Source organism: Helicoverpa zea, chromosome 12 (assembly GCF_022581195.2).
Source record: "Helicoverpa zea isolate HzStark_Cry1AcR chromosome 12, ilHelZeax1.1, whole genome shotgun sequence".
In the NCBI taxonomy this organism is placed as follows: Eukaryota; Metazoa; Arthropoda; class Insecta; order Lepidoptera; family Noctuidae; genus Helicoverpa; species Helicoverpa zea.
The window spans coordinates 7,667,514-7,685,382 of record NC_061463.1 but is presented as its reverse complement, the minus strand read 5'-3'; the positions used below and the strand labels follow the sequence as shown (position 1 = coordinate 7,685,382).

The window sequence follows — 17,869 nt, the reverse complement described above, 5'->3', positions numbered from 1 at the left end:
CTGTTCTGTCCTGTCAAGCAGCCAAATGTCAAATCAAAATTTCTGCTTATCGATTTGGTTGGGATTCTGTGTTCTGTTGTGTAAATTCGGCATTTTAAATTATGTCATGATATATTTCTAATTAGTTTTAGAGTAGGTAAATTACAGTAAAGATGAATTTATTAACTGGCCAATGTTTCATGATTTTATCAGGTGAGCATGTTGTAAGCACGAACTCCTACTTATGTTAAAACTGTTTGTAATATCTTTCATTTCGAACCCGATTTGCATTACAATTACAAATTTAAATAAAGTTTGGAATATTAAACTAGTACAAAATTTTGTAGTAACTCATTAATATATTATGTGTAATGAATCTTATGAATTGCATGGGAGTTAACCAGAGTAAATGTTTACGCGCTTATTTTGTTGCAGCACTTTGCGTTGTTTCTTCGTCCAGAGTTCTAGAATTAAGTGACAAATTTATCGATATAAGTAACGATGGCATGTGGTTCGTGAAGTTCTATGCGCCATGGTGTGCCCATTGCCGCAGGATAGAGCCTATCTGGGCGCATGTCGCTCAGTCGCTGTACAACAGCCCTATAAAGGTTGCGAAGGTTGACTGTACTAGGTTTATGGCCGTAGCTACTCATTTTAAAGTCAGGGCATACCCTACAATTATGTTGTAAGTTATCATTCAAATTAATGTTTATTTGTGTAGTGTAAGGTATGCACTATTCTTTATTTACTTTATTTGTTCAACAGTATTAAAGGCCCCTATCGCCATGAGTATGTAGGTGAAAGAGTGAAAGATGAGATGGTCAACTATGCCCTTCGCATGTCACAACCGGCTGTTCAGAGACTGTCACAAGCTGACAGCCTTGGGTACCTGAAGGAGACACACCCAGTCTTCTTTGGATATGTGGGAAAACAACAAGGAGCATTATGGGTACAAGAAAGTCACATTTATAAACAATGTTTGTACTCTTAACACACTAATATAGAACTTAATGATTCTGATTTTATTTTCCTTATAGGATATGTTTACACTTCATGCTGAAAAGTATCAACCACATACATGGTTTTATGCTATGTCACATGATCTTTTGAAAAATGATGTTAAAATTCCTAATGAAACTGCCATATTTGTGTACAAAGAGGATGAAGCCTACTTTTTTGAAGGTATCTAACAGGAAAATATAAGAATATTAGATTGGTTGCTTGAATTACAGTCATGATTGATTATAACTCAATTATACAGCTCCGTGCTACATTCACAACAACTTTAACCTTGATTTACAGCAAATCCATTACTACTCCAAGATAGAGAAGCCTTAAATGTAACATTAGACAAATGGATCAATTCCGAGAGATTTGGATTATTCCCAAAAGTCACTCGATCAAATATCAATGAACTAATGGATATAGAAAAATACATTGTCATTGCTATTGTCTCTGAAAATAAGTTGAATGAAATCACTCAAACAGAGAGGGACTTTAAGGACATGATTGAGAGTATCATTAAGTAAGTAATTTAATCAGTCATGAAAAAAATATATATGTGTCTTAATTTTAAACAAACTTATTGGCTGTGTGTTCTTACAGGAAAAGAAAACGCCACCTTCATGAAAGATTCCAATTTGGGTGGATGGGAACTCCTGAACTAGCGAACTCAATAGCCATGTCTGAACTGACAGTTCCTCATCTGTTGGTTCTCAACTCTACTACAGGCCACCACCACATGCCTGATGATGACCCTGTCCTCATGACACCTGAAGCAGTTTCAATCTTCCTTGACCAAATAAATAACCAAATGGCACCGGTACAGTATTATTCTTGCTGGCATCAGTTTAGCTTACAGAATCTAATTATAATCTAGATATATATACCTACTTGTTTATATTGAACACATGCATTAGTGCGTAAAATAAATAAGTGAATGTAATGTGTGAAAATATACAATATTTTTCCACTCCCTGTAATAAACTTATTTTCGCATTCAGTTATAACGATTTTTGTATCTAAGTGCGCTTTCAGACGGGCGGATTTATCACGATATTGTGCGCAATCAAAAATCTGTCGCACGACTCCAAGGATTTATCGTTTGGATTAGTGCTTTTTAATATTGTTTATTGTCAACGAAGCAAACATGTTACCGCCCGGAAAGTCGATAGTTTGAAAGCGGGCTTAAACTATTTTAATATCCAAATCAGGAGTGTTAGCCTATATAAACCTTCTAATTTATAATCTTGAACCTGTTACTTTGTCTTCAGACGTATGGTGGGAACAGTTGGCCGGTACGTTTTTACCGAGGCTTCTTTGAAGCAAGGACCACTCTGACGAATATGTGGCGTGGAAACCCAGTATTAACGGCGCTCGTTTTTGGGTTGCCTCTCGGCTTCTTGTCTCTCATATGTTACTCTGTGTGCTGCGCTGATATACTTGATGCAGAGGAAGAGGAAACACCAGGTAAGGATTTTCGGATTGTTTTATATTATTCGCGCACCACAGAGATCGCAAACATACCGTCAAAAATTTTGTGTCTGTTACACTACATTTTTACGTGCGTGCTCTAAAGATTAAACATATTATTTAATTGACGACAATATCAATCTGATAACTTTTGGCTTCTACTACTGTGCCACAAAGACGCGTGATTATCACGAATTTGAAATGAAAATAGAGGTAAATCGATTTCCTGTTTTTTTTTTTTAATCGTTTTTGCGAATTCTGGGTCTGATTCGGATTGGATATTCGTGTACCTGTGTCAAAAAGTCCTGTCAAGATTATTTATATTTATTTAAGTGGTGATTGAAAATTGAAAAATCGATTTTGGGGTATTGAAAGAAATACTTTTGTTCCAGAAACACACGAGAAGAAGGACTAGACATCCAAACCGTCGAATATTATAATAATTATAATTAACCATTTTTAGTATTTTTACAATATTGGATGTTAGCAATTAAGCTGTTTTTGTTTGCTAGAACTGTATCTTTTGCATTTAAAACGTATTGTTTGGACTGTCTCAGTCAGTGACACATTTATCAGTGCACTGCTCATTTTAGTTAAATACCCATTATTATTTTGGAAATCAGTCTGATCGGAGTGGAAGTCACGCTGAATTATGTCAGTCAGATCTCACGATATCTAAATTTTACCTGCTGATTTGACTGGGTTTAACTCTGTAGCATACACTTTTAAGTACCTACCTGATGATTCAATTACATGAGATCAAACTCATAATCGGTATAACATTCATTCATGTCTGGATACCTATATTATAATGAAGATATTGGGGAACCAGGGCCTGTCGCGCCGGATGATGGTGTGTTAAAGCTTTCTTCCTTTAAACTATCAATTGTCGATATAAATACTGACTTCAATAGGTATCGATATGACGAATGTCTCCGATGCGATCGATAGTATTGCGAGTAAAATGCAATACCTTCATAATGTTAAGTTTCCTCATGTCCATTGTCATGAAATATAAATTGCAACAAATAGTTAAAAGGGATTCCCACATCAGACATTATTTTCATCTTTTTTATTCCCTTTATATTTCTTATTTACGTTATTTATTGCATAGAATCATGGAGTCTTTATAAAATAAACGTGGTTTTTTCAATGGCTAGTCTATTTATTACCAATTAGAAAGTAAGACTTATAGGCACCTACCAAAGATTGATCAAAATACAAACTTGAATGTAAACAGGGGCCCGATTCTGCTATGTCAAAATTGCAGTTTTAACCTTAGCGGGCATTCTGCTACTAATATAAAACCAATCGCATTCCAATGACATTCGTTTGATTTGCGATTGGTATATACGGTAGTTTGCTCTACAATCATAAATAATTTGCAGACAATATGATTCATTATTGAATCACAGACATGGATTAAAACGTTTATATAAAAGAAAAAAATTGCGGAATGCCACATACGCTTCAATGGTAATTGAGTCGTGATTGAATCTCAGTCAGATGTGAATCGTATGTCGCTTAAGTAAAATTTGTAGAATCGCGCCCCAGAACTACATAAGGTTTAAAATTGAATTTTGTCAGCCACTTGAACTCTATATTGAGAATGGTATGGTAATGGTTTATATTTTGGATAACCCACGATACCTTCCACTGGAACAAAAGTTAAGCTCTTTGTCCCTTTATTTCTTAGAATATTGCAAGCCAAAGCCTTTTTAAATGTACCTCTCTTAAAACTTAACTGGCAATTGTGGGTCTCAATAAAAAAATTAAAACATTTTGATATGTTTTATTTACATCAACTGGTTTTTATTTATACAAATTTACAATATCTCATTCTATATCTTGGATAACTCTTCAATATACAAGGACATTCGAACTTGTTCTACATGCATTTTTAAGTTCTTATACCAATTCACATATCTTAAATTAGCAAACTGATCTATTTCTTGATTATACAATGGCGACACATTTTTGGTATCGCGACTATATTGATTCTCAATCTCATTATCTATTGTTTCATCGGAGCATGTTGACTTAAATGAGACTTTTCGATGTTTTTCTCGGCCAGAAGTTACTAATTCCCTTCCAGCCAAACATTTGTCAGTTTCTTCACTAATGCTTGTTTTTCTTTGTTTATGCGTAGTTCTTTTCTTATTTACCACTTTTGTAACTTTTTTTGTAGTATGCTTTTGTGAAGTATTTTTAATTTCATTTCCATAATCATGGTGCTGTGGGGGATGACTTTTCTTTGTTTTGTACTTTCTGGATTGAAAAGATGTTGGAAGCCCTGCTTCCAACAACGGTTTCAAAGATTCGTTATATTCTAAATCAGATAATTCATGAGTGTGTAACGATGTATCTGGGGCATCTGAATGGGTTTCCAGAGGTGCCTCATGTTTTATGTTAGTTTTACATATTTCTTTTATACATTCCTTTACATTCTGATTCTTTGAATGTTTAATATCAATGCTTTCTATATTTTCATTTGTATTCAAATTTAAAGATTCCTTGGTTTGCATACTTAAGTTTAGAGCACATTCATTATTGCTAACTTCAGTTAAACTTTCTTTGTGTGACTTAAAACAAGTTAGTAAATCATCAAATGATTCAATTTCAATTTCTTTTGTTTCTTGATATGACTTGCATAATGCCTCAAAACTTTCTGTTTCTTCATCATTTTTAGAATTTCTATTTGTTAATTTGTCTATGACTTTAGCATACACTTCATTTTTTTCAATGCCCTTATAGCATAATGTATCGATGCAATCATCACAATTGTCAAGATCTATGTTTTCTTCGTCCCAAAAATTCTTAAACACCAAACCATTAATAGATCTAATCATTTTTTTAAATGTTGACTCTTCTTGTCCTTCACTAAGGATAGTGACAGCAGTACCATAAGATCCAAATCTTCCAGCCCTTCCAATTCTATGCAAGTATGTTTGCCAATCATAAGGAGGCTCAAAATTTATAACTAAATCTACATTGGACGCATCAATACCTCTAGCTGCTAAGTCGGTAGATATTAATATTCTACACTTATAATCTTGCAGCATTTTTAGAGCATCTAGACGATCAGTTTGTTCCTGTTGACCATGTAATTTCTCTGCAGGCCACTTTTCACGCAACAACATCTGACATAAACCTCTTACTCTTACTTGGTAATTGCAAAAGATCAAACATTGTTTGAAATTCTTTTTTGATAATATTTTAAGCAGTTCATCAAATCGGTTTTTAGTTTGTCTTACAATATTTGAGTTACTTTTAACTGTTAGTATTAGTTGTTTGATTCCTATGAGTACTGTTGTGCTGTCAGGGCAAATGTGTTGAGCATTCTGAACATATTTAGTCATAACAGATTTTAATACTTGAGGATAAGTGGCACTACTCATTATGACTTGCTTTTCTTTAGGTAATACTGAAAATATATAGTTAATGTCTGCTTGAAAATTCTTATCCATTAATTTATCTGCTTCATCAAGAACCAATAATCGAACAGCTGATATATCCATGTGATTTGCTTGGATCAAATGCCTTAGTCGCCCAGGGCTTCCGACAACAACATGCACTTTGTTCTTTAATTTAGCTATGTCTTCATGAACAGGCAATCCACCTATTACTACTTCAACATTCAAATCTGTAACAATGTGAGAAATTATAAATACATAAGCTTACATAATTATTAATTATACATTTTGAAATTCACAACATAATTATGAGAAAATAAAATACATTGGTACATTCTTTAATGAGTTTGTATCACATATAAGTATGTAACAGATGACCAGCACTTACTTTTGTAATGTGATCCAATTTGTGTGATGACATTGGATATTTGTGATGCAATCTCTCTAGTTGGTGCTAAGATAATAGTCTGCAAGCCTTTCTTCAAGTCCAGTTTTTCCAGGGCTATTACTGTAAAAACTGCTGTTTTACCAGTGCCTGACTTAGCTTCAAGTATTAGATCTGAAAGTTTTTAATTTCTTTTGTAATTACCATAATTATCTTGTCATCATATTATTTAAGCAAATAAAAATTATAGAAGAAGAAACTAACTCAATCATATCAGTCAAAGCAGCTAGCAACTATTCTATCTGTACTAATATTGTAAAGAGGAAACTTTTTTTGTATGGAAAGGGTTTGAAACTGCTGAATCTGAAATTTAAAAAATTCTTAGACTGTTGAGAAGATGCCTTGTCCCCAGTGAGACACGCTGTTTTTTTGGGGGTCCAAGCAGAACTTTCCCCAGTATGGAGGTGAAAGCGCGGAAAGCAACTATTTACATATAAATATAAATAAAAAAAACACAGGCACCACTTACCGAAACCACATTTTCCTAATGGTATAGCGTGTAGCTGAATAGGAGAAGGTTTATAAAAACCGCAATTAGTCAAACCATCTAAAGTATTTGGCGAAAGCAGCATCGTTTCAAAGGTAACATCTTCCGAAATTTGAACGTCTTGAGTTCTCAACCCTTCATTAATATTATGAGCGAGAACCATTGTAATTTATTTTGATTATCAACAAGATTGTGAAGACAGAGCACACCTCAGTCACGTAAGAAAATCTACACTATAATATTATGAATAGGAAAACTTTGATTTATTATGTATAGGATAAAGTAAGTTTTATACGAGAATACGTTTAATTCGAGCTCAATTTACACTAGCAAAATATCAAATTAGAACCGGAGACAATTATCCCATTTAATTTTGATATTGTAAACCGGTGCTCTCTTCGTTTCAATAAACTATTCGATTTGTCATTGTCAAAAATATGAAAATGTCAAAACTTATTGCGTAAAGTAGAATAACGACCATAGACATAATATTAGTAAACAGGACTGCGCATATAAACCCAAAAAACGAGCCGAGTGAAACAGTTAGTACGGAGGCTGTCTGTCCCTTTCTAATAGGGTGACTATGAGATTAAGCTATGTGAGACAAATCCGAATTTGCTAAGATTATTAAACACAGATTGGTATTGAAGTTTTAACTTACGCAGTTTGTGCCCTTAAGATACTAATAAAGGCTTTTAATAATTAGCGGGAATTAGCAGTATAAAAGCAGGAAGATTCGAAGTGAAGACTGTTTTTTTTGTATTTCTACTTCATATATAGACTGCTGAGCCATTTATGTCGCCTTTTTTCTTTTTTTGGGAAGCTATAACAATAGTACAACAGTTTTAAAATCCATTACCCATATTTTGACTCGTTACAAGAATTCATGGGCACCCTAGTTGTTTGGTTTACGAAAATGTTATTATTAGCTTACCTGTGGAACGATATATTGCAACCACCATAGGATTCACTTTTACAAGTATAAACGCAACACTTTTTCACCATTTAAATAGTTTAAATTGATTTAATACAAAAAATATAAACAAAATTTTAAATGCTGATTACGCGCCAAGAATGTTCAGGGTTACCGCTAGAAAAAAAATAAAAATTTATGTTGTTTATGTTTTAATAATAAATACGAATAAATTAATGCGATTGTTATTAATATGTTGACTTACAATTGTTAAAATAAGATAAAAATTTTATGTGATTCAATTGTTTTTTGGGAAGACAAAACTTTTGATCACAACATTTTTTTATGCTGGCAAGGTGTTAGAAAGAGACAAACAGCCTCCGTTCGAACTATCCCTCTCGGCTCGGATTTGCCTCTGTGTATTATGCAACCAATTTAGTACCTTATTGCGTTAGAATAGAGTTCATTTTCGTAAATATATATTTTGAGCGTGCGCAATCTTGTTTAGTAATATTATATCTATGATAACGACAAACGATCATTGACATATAACTATAGGGACAGGAAATGTCACGAAAAAAACGTGCACACCTACAGTCTGCAGTAGTAACTAAAATGGCTGCCATTACTAGGGTTGTACCACTACCGGATTCAACAAATATCGATATTGTATTCTAGTTAGAAGTACGTACGAGTCTTACTGGGTGCATAAAAATAAGCGAGTATAAATAATTTCTTCGTCATAGAACTAACTATCACATTAACTTCACTGATACTAATAACCTCAACAACATCAACCAAATGGGAGGAGTCATTTCAGTAGGGTGATACCTATGAAAAAAAACAAAACACAGGCAAAGTAATTATTTATTATTTCAAATAGGCTTTCGTCAAACGAAACAAACTCCTATGCTTTGGTTTTATATTTTCATAGGATAATGGCAATGGGAACACATCAGTTGATGTGGCAGTATCATTATGCTTTCTGATGTTAGTAATATCATGTAAAACCAACGACTCCTGGGGGCCTTCTTTGGGTGTCTGAAAAAAACAATATTCCTTTAATAACGATTGAACGGAGAGATCATCATCCTCCGAGCCTTTCTCCCAAACTATGTTGGGGTCGGCTCCAGTCTAACCGGATGTAGCTGAGTACTAGTGCTTTACAAGGAGCGACTGCCCTGCCTGACCTCCTCAACCCAGTTACCCGGGCAACCCAATACCCCTTGGTTAGACTGGTGTCAGACTTACTGGCTTCTGACTACCCGTAACGACTGCCAAGGATGTTCTATGACAGCCGGGACCTACAGTTTAACGTGCCATCCGAAACACAGTCATTGGTGTCTAAGATATACTTAGAAAGTACATACAAACTTAGAAAAGTTGCATTGGTACTTGCCTGACCTGGAATCGAACCCGCGCCCTCATACTCGAGAGGTTGGTTCTTTGCCCACTAGGCCACCACGACTTTTTTTTCGATTGAACGGAGAGATATACTGTACTAATAATGTAATTACATAGGATTTGTCTAACAAAAAAAAAAACTATCTTAAGACTTACCAAAAATAATGTGGGAACAGAGTTGTCACGTAATCTTAAGATATCCAGTGTTCTATTAAAACAACTATCTTCAAAGTGAAGCGAACAGACATACCAATATTTATGTCTGGGATTAATATTTTCCTCACCAATAGCTTCTAACCATTTTGTCCTTAAATCATTTCGTATAGGAAACCTGCAAAAAATGTTTTTTAATTAAAGAACATCAAAACTTGAACTTATCTATACTTTGATTATTTGTTTGGATTGCATAGGCTCCGAAACAAGTTGACCGATTTGAAAGCTACACTTTACCCGGTGGGCATAGGCTATTACTGTTCGGGTACGGGAATTAGATCCGTCGGAACGCGAGTAATACCGCGATGAAAAGATAGTACTTAACCACTCTAACGTCCGGGCCGCGCGACCGTTTCTCTCTCTAACGTCCAGCCGCGCGCGGCACCCGAACCACGCGCGACTCGCAACTTCGTCGTAACAAAAAACCTATACAGCTACTGAACCGTAATGGCTAAAATAAAGAAAAAAATACGAAAAAAATGGTTAAAGAATACAGATCAAAGTTAATGATATTTTAAAATCGTTAGTTATAATCTTTGATACTAAAATCCGGGTTAAACATGATTTTAAGGAGAAAAAAACACATTTATTTCTACCATTTTAAAATATAAGGGACAACTGTTGCATATTTTATCAATAAAATATTTTCAGAACAAACTAGGCTTATTACCCTTTCTTCTGATGTATATTTGATTATATTCGGTTAACTCTAAGTATTTTAATTAAATCGAAACAAAACACTACTCTTCGTAATTTTACCGCGATGTCTCCCGCGCTCGAGAAGGCTATTACGAAATTTTCAATGAATTTAGTATATTTCTGTTTGAAAAATGTATTATTTTGCTTATTACGATATTAAATATAATATTTTAATGCAAAATTTGTAAAATATGTATAAACAAAACTAAGATTGGCATATGACCTTGACCGGACTTTTTTCGAAACAACAATCGTTTGAAGTTAAAATTAGACTAGATTTATCAGCTAAAACTGTGATATTTAAACATCATCGTAAAGCCCAAATCTTCTAGTTTATTTTGATGTATAACACTTGTAAAATAAATAAAACAAAACGACATAATAGTTGACACTTATAAAAACACTTAACGAAACGAACGTCGAAACGCGTCAACTGAACTTAATTTTTTTTTTTTTTTGTCAAAAGCTTGTTACACTACCATCTCTTATTTTTTCGTCGAACTATTTCATCAGCTATATAGATAATCTGTCAAAACTCAACAAATAATACCGTATTTTAAAATAGATGGAGTTAAACACAACTCGTCGCTTTGGATACTATAGTATCCATGGGCGTATGACGCTACTTTTTTCTTGGATACTGTACTATCCACGGACGTTAGAGTGGTTAAGTAAATAACAAAATAGAGATGTTCTATTCAACATAATACACAACTCTGAGGGCTCAGTGTCTTAGGAACAGTAACTTCTGTTGTTCAAATTAGTAAAAGCTGAATTATAAAAGTGGATATTATATCGATACAGTTATGACAACTGTACAGCACTATGCCAATATGACATGTTATTGTAAACAACATTTATTTCTAAATATAGCTTTTTATACAGAAATAAACTTAAATATAAGTACTTTCACCATCAATTCATGTTTCCGTGACATATTTTTTATCCAATGTGAATTAGTTTATGTAGAATCTAGCAAAAACTGGTTACTAACCTGTGTAAAGACAATCCAGCTTGATTTTTGTGCTTACTTGCACCACACTTCACGATACAACACGTAGGCATACTCGTTGATAAATTCACTATTGAAATAGTAAAGTCTTAAAAGTAAACACAAGTGATTTTCTATAAAATAGCAAAAATAAGTCACGAAGAGCACCTATTTGACAGCACAACTACCATGACATATGTACAGCTTGGCAAAAAAGAGTGTGGAATAAATGAGGGCAGCAGTATCGCACCTGTGGCAACCCGAAATACTACGACTCACAGATTTTGATATTTGTTATTTTTTAACTGACTTCCCAAAAAGGAGGAGGTTCTCAATTCGTCGGGATCTTTTTTATTTTTTATGTATGTTCACCGATTACTCGGAGATGCCTGGACCGATTTGCAAAATTTTTTTTTTGTTTGATAGGGTTTACCTCCCAGGTGGTCCCATAATCACCAGGTCAGGATCTGATGATGGAAACCCTGAGATATCGAGGGTAACTTTCGAAAATTGTAGGCATATGCAGGGTAAAAACTAGGCACTAAGGCGTATGTCTGATAACACTATGCAATGGTGAAGGTTTGAAGCTGATCTGATGATGGAGACCAGAGAAGGTCGAGGGAACTTGGCAACTGAATATGCAAACTACCTCGTGTTTGGGCTTATATTGTTTGTATTGACGAGACCTTTGCAACAGTGAAGGTTTGGAGCTAACCTGATGATGGAGACCAGAGAAGGTCGAGGGAACTCGACAACTGAATATGTAAACTACCTCGTGTTTGGGCTTATATTATTCGTATTGATGAGAACTTTCCACTTATGCGGATAGTGACAAGTATGCTTGTCACTGAAAAGCTAAAAATAAAAAACTTTTTACAAAAAAATAAAACCGACTCCTAAAAACACTGAAAACCAAAAAAAAAAACTATTCTTAGGTGCATCGGCCTAGAAGTCGGTGGCGTATACACTCAGGTACATCCATTATACACTGACTTCTAGGCCGATGCACGTAAGAATAGTTTTATTTTGCTTTTCAGTGTTTTTTGGAGATATTCAATCCTAAGTAGGCGATGTCCCTTGGACACTTCAATGTCCAGTATTAACGATGTTAACAAGGGATGCTGAAGCCTGTGTAATAAGTACCTACCTACAGACAGATAATCATGCCCCGAAGGCAGTTTTAACAATGAGATTGTTAGGCATTGACAAATAGTTTGGTTACAGGGATAATGAATGAACACATTTTGTTTGAAGTTTTATTTTAATATCAATCAATTCAATCAGATGAATCAAAAACACTTTCATCTAAATATTCAATGCCAGAAAAGCTCACATTTTGGCTTGAGCTTCCTGCACCTTCAGAATCGCTGGAATATTCTAATTCTGAATCACTACTACTGTCATCTCTTAGATTTATGACTAGTTGTTCCATCTGTTCGTACATAATGGCACCTCTGTCATAATATTCTTTTTCTATTTTCATTACATGCTTGCATGAGTTCTTCCAGTCTTCGGCAGTAATGTCTGAAAATGCTTGTTCAGCAGCCACCTTTAAAAAAGAAATAATCATTAACAATCGTTCTTACATTGCAATATTAAATAATTATGCATAGGAATGTGTGGAAGAAAAAGACATGCTGCGCCGACCCCAAATGAAATTGGGATAAGGGCAGGGGAATGAATGATGAAACTAGGCTACATACCTTTATATCACTGGATCCAACATTGACCGAAGCAATTTTATGCTTTGCAATTCCCCATATCAACTCTATAGGATTCAGGTCACAGTGATAAGGTGGAAGGCGTACCACAGTGTGACCATGATCTCCTAAAATATGGTCAATTTCATAAATAGGCTCTGGTTTATGCTGCTTCACAAGCATTAATAATTGAGGTTTACGGAGAGAGTCCTCAAAAGTTATATTGTTTTCCAATAACCATAACTTTATCTCAGCAACCTTTGAAATACTAGTTGGTGCCTTGTTCAAGACAACCGAATGGTATGGAGCATTGTCCATCACAATGATGGAAGGTTCCCTTAGGTTGGGGATTAATTTTTCAGTGACCCATTTTGTAAAGTTATATTTATTCATTTCTGAGTGATAGTCATCATTTTTGTTTGTGCCACTGAAAATCAAAAGGGCATTTGGAACAAATCCTTTCTCACTCCCCGCATGTACGATTATATATCTCTTGCCTTTTGATATGTTGTGTTTCACTCCGCTGACATCAACTGATTGCCAACATTTTTTCAGCTTGTATGATGAATGAATATAGCTTTCATCTAAATATATTATTTCTTTTTGTAGTTCTAGAGGCAGGTTTCTGTTCTCCATAATAATTTTCAAATATTGCTCCCGCTTTGCTGCTATGTTTGGTTTCTCTATTAGAGCAGATCTGTCTGTTTTACATTTCTTATATGAAAAACCCAGAGAGTGTAATATTTTTCTGAGATGTTCACGGCTTCCATCATAACCCAAGTCCTCTCTCACTACCGGCAGTAAATTTCTCAGTGTAGGCACCTGAAACATTGTATTTTGTATTTAATCTGCTTTTTTTAATTCATGAAATGTGTGTGTAAGAATGAAACGTACCTGCTTTTTCACTGAGTAAAAGAAGTGAACCTTTTGTCTAATTGCACATAAATCGAAATTATCTAAATCTTTCTTCGGGCGACCTTTGCGATTTTTTCCCGGTGTTGAAAAAATGCCATTATTTTTTTCACCTTCCTCAACAATTTTTCTTACTGTGTTGACAGATTTACCTAAAACAAGAAACAATAACAGTACTTTATTATTAATTCCATGTCCATTATCTTCAAGTATCTAATCTTAGAGATTAGCGTATACGAGACTTGTCAAACTACAAAACATAACCTCAATTTTTAATTTCTATAAACAAGACTAAAAGTTACGTAAATCTGGATATCCACAAAACTACGCATTGAAAACATTTATAAAAACTTATTTATGGTATAATGACTTATTTTGGATACATAAATACCTGTCATATCAGCAGTTCTTTGATAAACATCCTCGATATCGGACAAAACTTGTCCCGCTTGCGATTCGGCCAAACACCGCAAAAAGACGTGATAAATCACTACTCTGCCACTACTACGAATAGTTTTATTCATTTTAAATCGTATAATATGCAATGAAAGTTGTTCTATTCTATTCTATTTTTATTTATGGCAATCCATGTCGATGCAAACGTCGACGATTCTGCCAATGACAAGTGGAAGGAGAAGCAAGTAGTGCTTGTGATTGACAAAAAGACAAAATTAAGTTGATGTTGTAGTCAAACTTGTGTAACTTATCGTGTTAGTAGGACGGCACTGAAACAAACAGAAATACATTTACATATATAAATAATAACAAAATGTTAGTAACATAAAACAAGTAACATATATACCACATTTATACAAACAGTGGTCTAAATAGATAGGCCAGAGTTTATAATTTAATATTATTACGATGGATGGACATCAATAGCGCCTGGAGCAGTTCTGGACAGGAGTAAGTTAAGAGGGAACGGAAATTAGTAGGGAGAGGAATCTTCAGTTTTTGGAGACGACCATATAAATCAAAAGATGAGTTATTGGGACAATTAAAAAATATATGGTCCAGGGAACCCTCATCCAGTCCACACTCGCAGAGAGATGAGTCCTGCACCCGAATTTTGCGCAAGAAGACCGGAGTACAACAATGTCCTAAACGTATCCTGCATAGAACCGAAATAACTTGTTTAGGGTATTTTTTAAAACGAGTAAACCACGGTTTCGATTTTACTGCCGGTTGGATAGCGTAGTACGAACTACCCTTCTTTCTGCTGGAGATATTCCACCATTCCTGCCACGAGGTCTCAAGACTCAATTTAGGTACGTTTAGTAGGTCATGCCCTTGAAGGGAGAAGTGTGCAAGGTCCGCTGATTCAGATGTGCATGCATCTTTAGCCAATGCGTCGGCACATTCATTTCCCGTTATACCGCAATGACTGGGAATCCAAACTAGGTGGACAACTTTCTCTTGCCGAGTGCAAGAGAAAAGGGACTTTTTGATATCTAGGACAATAGGACAATGGAGTTTAGATCTAAAGGGATTCTGGGATAGGGCTTGGAGGCAACTAAGGGAGTCAGTAAAGATAACTCCGAAGTTGATCTCATGGGACTCTATAAAGTGACAAGCTTCCAATAATGCCACGCACTCGCCTGTAAATATAGAAGACTCCTTTGGGCATCTGAATTTCATAATAATTTTCGAGTTCTGGTAATAAACCGCGGCTCCAGTATAACCGTCATTGAATTTGGAAGCATCCGTGAAGAACCTTTGAAACCCAGACCATCGTTCACCCAAAACCGCATTAAAGGTCGAATTTGCCGATGGGGAGTTTTTAGATATGCCAATATTATAAAATATATTAGGAGTGAAGCAAAGTACATCATAGGGATAATTAAATAAAGGAAGCCTGGGATGTGATGCAATAGGAGATTCTAAATTTTGAAAAAATCGGAATGCTTTAAGGAATAAGGGGATTTCTTTATGTTCCCAATATTTTGAGCTGTGACAAAGAGTGTCAAGCTCTCTGAGTTTTGGGATGAGAGGATGGGATGATTTAGGAATAACCCTGGACAAAAAACGGGAAGCAAGGTACTGACGTCTCAGGGCTAAAGGAGGTTCAGCGCATTCGACCTGTAAGGCGTTAATAGGCGACGACTTCATGCAACCTGTGATGATCCGGAGGCATTGAGATTGGATCCTATCTAAGCCGGCCAAGGCACCCTTGTTACCAGGAATCACCAAGTGTGACCCATAATCCAGAATGCTACGGACTAAAGCATTATAAATTAATTTCATAGTGAAGGGGTGTGCCCCCCACCAGACCCCAGAAAGAGCTTTCAAAATGGAGATGACTCGTTCGCATCTTTTGATTAGATAATTTATGTGGTGAATACCGGATAATTTTGAATCTAAATAAACCCCTAAAAATTTTGCCTTTTTGGCTATGGGGATGCCTTGACCTTGGATGTTCACTGAGACCTGAGGGATCAGTCGTTTTCGGGAGAAGATCACTACCGAGCTTTTTGGGGCGGATAATGAGAGACCATGGTCCAGAAGCCATGTGTGCAGAGAGTCCAGGGAGAGACAGAGAGATGTGGCAGCATCCTCGATGGATGGATTGACAACATACAACGCCAGATCATCAGCGTATTGCAGTAAATGACAATTAGAATTAAGGCTGGAGCCAATGTCTGCCGTGTAAAGATTGTAGAGTAAAGGGCTTAGAACAGAGCCTTGAGGAAGGCCCTTCCACGTCTGCCTCACCTCGAATACCTCCCCCTGCACTCTGAGCATTAATGAGCGAGACATAAGAAGTGCGCATATACATTGTACCATCTTACCCGGAATCCTCAGCTGTTGCAGTTTCTGCCTGAGAACTGGAAGAAGAACGCTGTCGTATGCGGAAGATATGTCAAGGAATGCGGCTACAGCAGATTCATTTTTGGAAAAGGCTGTACGGATGTCGGTTACCAAAATTGCCACACTATCCATGGTACTAAGCCCCTTTCTAAAGCCAAACTGGTGGCTCGGCAGTAAATCCCTAGACTCAACCAACCACTCAAGCCTATTTTTAATTAAGTGTTCCAGTAACTTGGCCAACACTGAGGACAAAGCAATTGGTCTAAGGCCATTCGGATCATCAGCAGTCTTGCCAGGTTTCAAGAGCGGAATAACTATTTGGACTTTCCACTGGTCAGGAACCCAACCATATTGATAGCAATAATTGATAATTTCCAGGAAGTATTGCTTAGCTTGAGAACCGGAATGAGCTACAAATGAGTACGGTATGCCGTCTATGCCTGGGGCGGAATCCCTAACATGACGTAACACCGCATCAAGTTCCTCCAACGAAAATGGTTCATTCATAGGATCGTCCAAAATATTTACAGGCGGTAGCAGAAGTTCTGGAAATGAAGGAACATAGGCTGGAGCAATTTTGTCGAAGAAGGATTCAGCAGTTTCTCTCGTGATGGGGGAGGAGATAGATGGGGAGCAGCCTCGCCTAAAACGGTTAATGCTCTTCCATACTGCTGATATGGGAGTGGAAGGGGATAGAGAAGTGCAAAACTTAACCCAACCACGACGTTTCTTCTTATGAAGAAGCCGCCGAGATTGAGCAAACACTCGTCTGTACCGTAGGAGATTGTCGCTATTCATCGCTTCATTGTACTGTTTTTCGGCCTCTTTCCTTTCTTTGACAGCCGATGTGCATTCTTGATCCCACCACGGCGGTGACGGGATTTTATTTCTGGCAGAGTTACGCAATGAAAAGGAAGTGTCTGCACTTGAAGTAATGGCCGAGATAAAGCCATCGTAACAACTCTTAGCATGGCAGTGACCAGAAGAAACTTGGGAACTCGAAGTTAAATTTGGAAGCAAACTGATTTTCTCCTCCAGTAAAGATGAAAACTTCGACCAATCAGGTTTGGTCAGGTTGTACTTCAATAGTGGAGGAGAAGTTTTCTCTAAATAGGTTTTATTAAGAAAAGTTATAACAATAGGGTAATGGTCGCTACCATGCGTAAGGCTAGTACATTCCCAATGAATTGATGCCGCCAACTCTACTGAACAGAATGTGAGGTCTACACAACTCTTTTGCTGACCGGGGAGGGATCTACGAGTAGGACTACCATCATTTAGGATGCAAAGGTCTAGGTCATCCAAGATTTCTACTAAACCTTCCCCAAAAGAATCACAGCGATTGGAACCCCATCTAAAATGGTGACAGTTGAAATCACCCATAACAAGGACGGGTCCTACAATATTGTTTAGGATGTCTCTAATAGTACCTA

The 17,869-nt window shown here is 36.1% G+C and overlaps 3 protein-coding genes across 3 annotated transcripts; 1 reads left to right on the top strand and 2 right to left on the bottom strand.

The window, feature by feature from the left end:
* Window positions 1–16: 16 nt before the first annotated feature.
* Window positions 17–3,604, top strand: LOC124635068 (protein disulfide-isomerase TMX3). The gene is made up of 8 exons (XM_047170850.1): window positions 17–192; window positions 415–664; window positions 745–928; window positions 1,017–1,161; window positions 1,282–1,504; window positions 1,585–1,801; window positions 2,253–2,448; window positions 2,844–3,604. The coding sequence occupies exons 1-8, from the start codon at window positions 153–155 to the stop codon at window positions 2,864–2,866; spliced, it is 1,278 nt and encodes a 425-aa protein (XP_047026806.1). The 5' UTR covers window positions 17–152; the 3' UTR covers window positions 2,867–3,604.
* Window positions 3,605–4,227: 623 nt separating this feature from the next.
* Window positions 4,228–7,221, bottom strand: LOC124635067 (probable ATP-dependent RNA helicase DDX20). Its single transcript, XM_047170849.1, has 3 exons — window positions 6,779–7,221; window positions 6,253–6,423; window positions 4,228–6,094 (listed from the first exon to the last, which is right to left on the bottom strand). Exons 1-3 carry the CDS (start codon window positions 6,957–6,959, stop codon window positions 4,293–4,295), a joined length of 2,154 nt encoding a protein of 717 aa, XP_047026805.1. The 5' UTR covers window positions 6,960–7,221; the 3' UTR covers window positions 4,228–4,292.
* Window positions 7,222–12,258: 5,037 nt separating this feature from the next.
* LOC124635198 lies at window positions 12,259–14,176 on the bottom strand. Its single transcript, XM_047171019.1, has 4 exons — window positions 14,020–14,176; window positions 13,611–13,780; window positions 12,720–13,538; window positions 12,259–12,565 (listed from the first exon to the last, which is right to left on the bottom strand). Exons 1-4 carry the CDS (start codon window positions 14,150–14,152, stop codon window positions 12,293–12,295), a joined length of 1,395 nt encoding a protein of 464 aa, XP_047026975.1. The 5' UTR covers window positions 14,153–14,176; the 3' UTR covers window positions 12,259–12,292.
* Between the last annotated feature and the right edge of the window lie 3,693 nt (window positions 14,177–17,869).

Excerpts from the sequence above, each read along its gene's own strand:
- LOC124635068 (XM_047170850.1), top strand. The coding sequence starts at position 153 with ATGAATTTATTAACTGGCCAATGTTTCATGATTTTATCAG. Across the intron at positions 665-744 it reads GCATACCCTACAATTATGTT|TATTAAAGGCCCCTATCGCC; the intron begins GTAAGTTATCAT and ends TTTGTTCAACAG. Across the intron at positions 1,162-1,281 it reads TGAAGCCTACTTTTTTGAAG|CAAATCCATTACTACTCCAA; the intron begins GTATCTAACAGG and ends CTTGATTTACAG.
- LOC124635067 (XM_047170849.1), bottom strand. The coding sequence starts at position 6,959 with ATGGTTCTCGCTCATAATATTAATGAAGGGTTGAGAACTCAAGACGTT. Across the intron at positions 6,424-6,778 it reads ATTAGGAAAATGTGGTTTCG|ATCTAATACTTGAAGCTAAG; the intron begins GTAAGTGGTGCC and ends AAAAACTTTCAG. Across the intron at positions 6,095-6,252 it reads AATTGGATCACATTACAAAA|ATTTGAATGTTGAAGTAGTA; the intron begins GTAAGTGCTGGT and ends ACATTGTTACAG.
- LOC124635198 (XM_047171019.1), bottom strand. The coding sequence starts at position 14,152 with ATGAATAAAACTATTCGTAGTAGTGGCAGAGTAGTGATTTATCACGTC. Across the intron at positions 13,781-14,019 it reads AAGAACTGCTGATATGACAG|GTAAATCTGTCAACACAGTA; the intron begins GTATTTATGTAT and ends TTCTTGTTTTAG. Across the intron at positions 13,539-13,610 it reads TTTACTCAGTGAAAAAGCAG|GTGCCTACACTGAGAAATTT; the intron begins GTACGTTTCATT and ends ACAATGTTTCAG.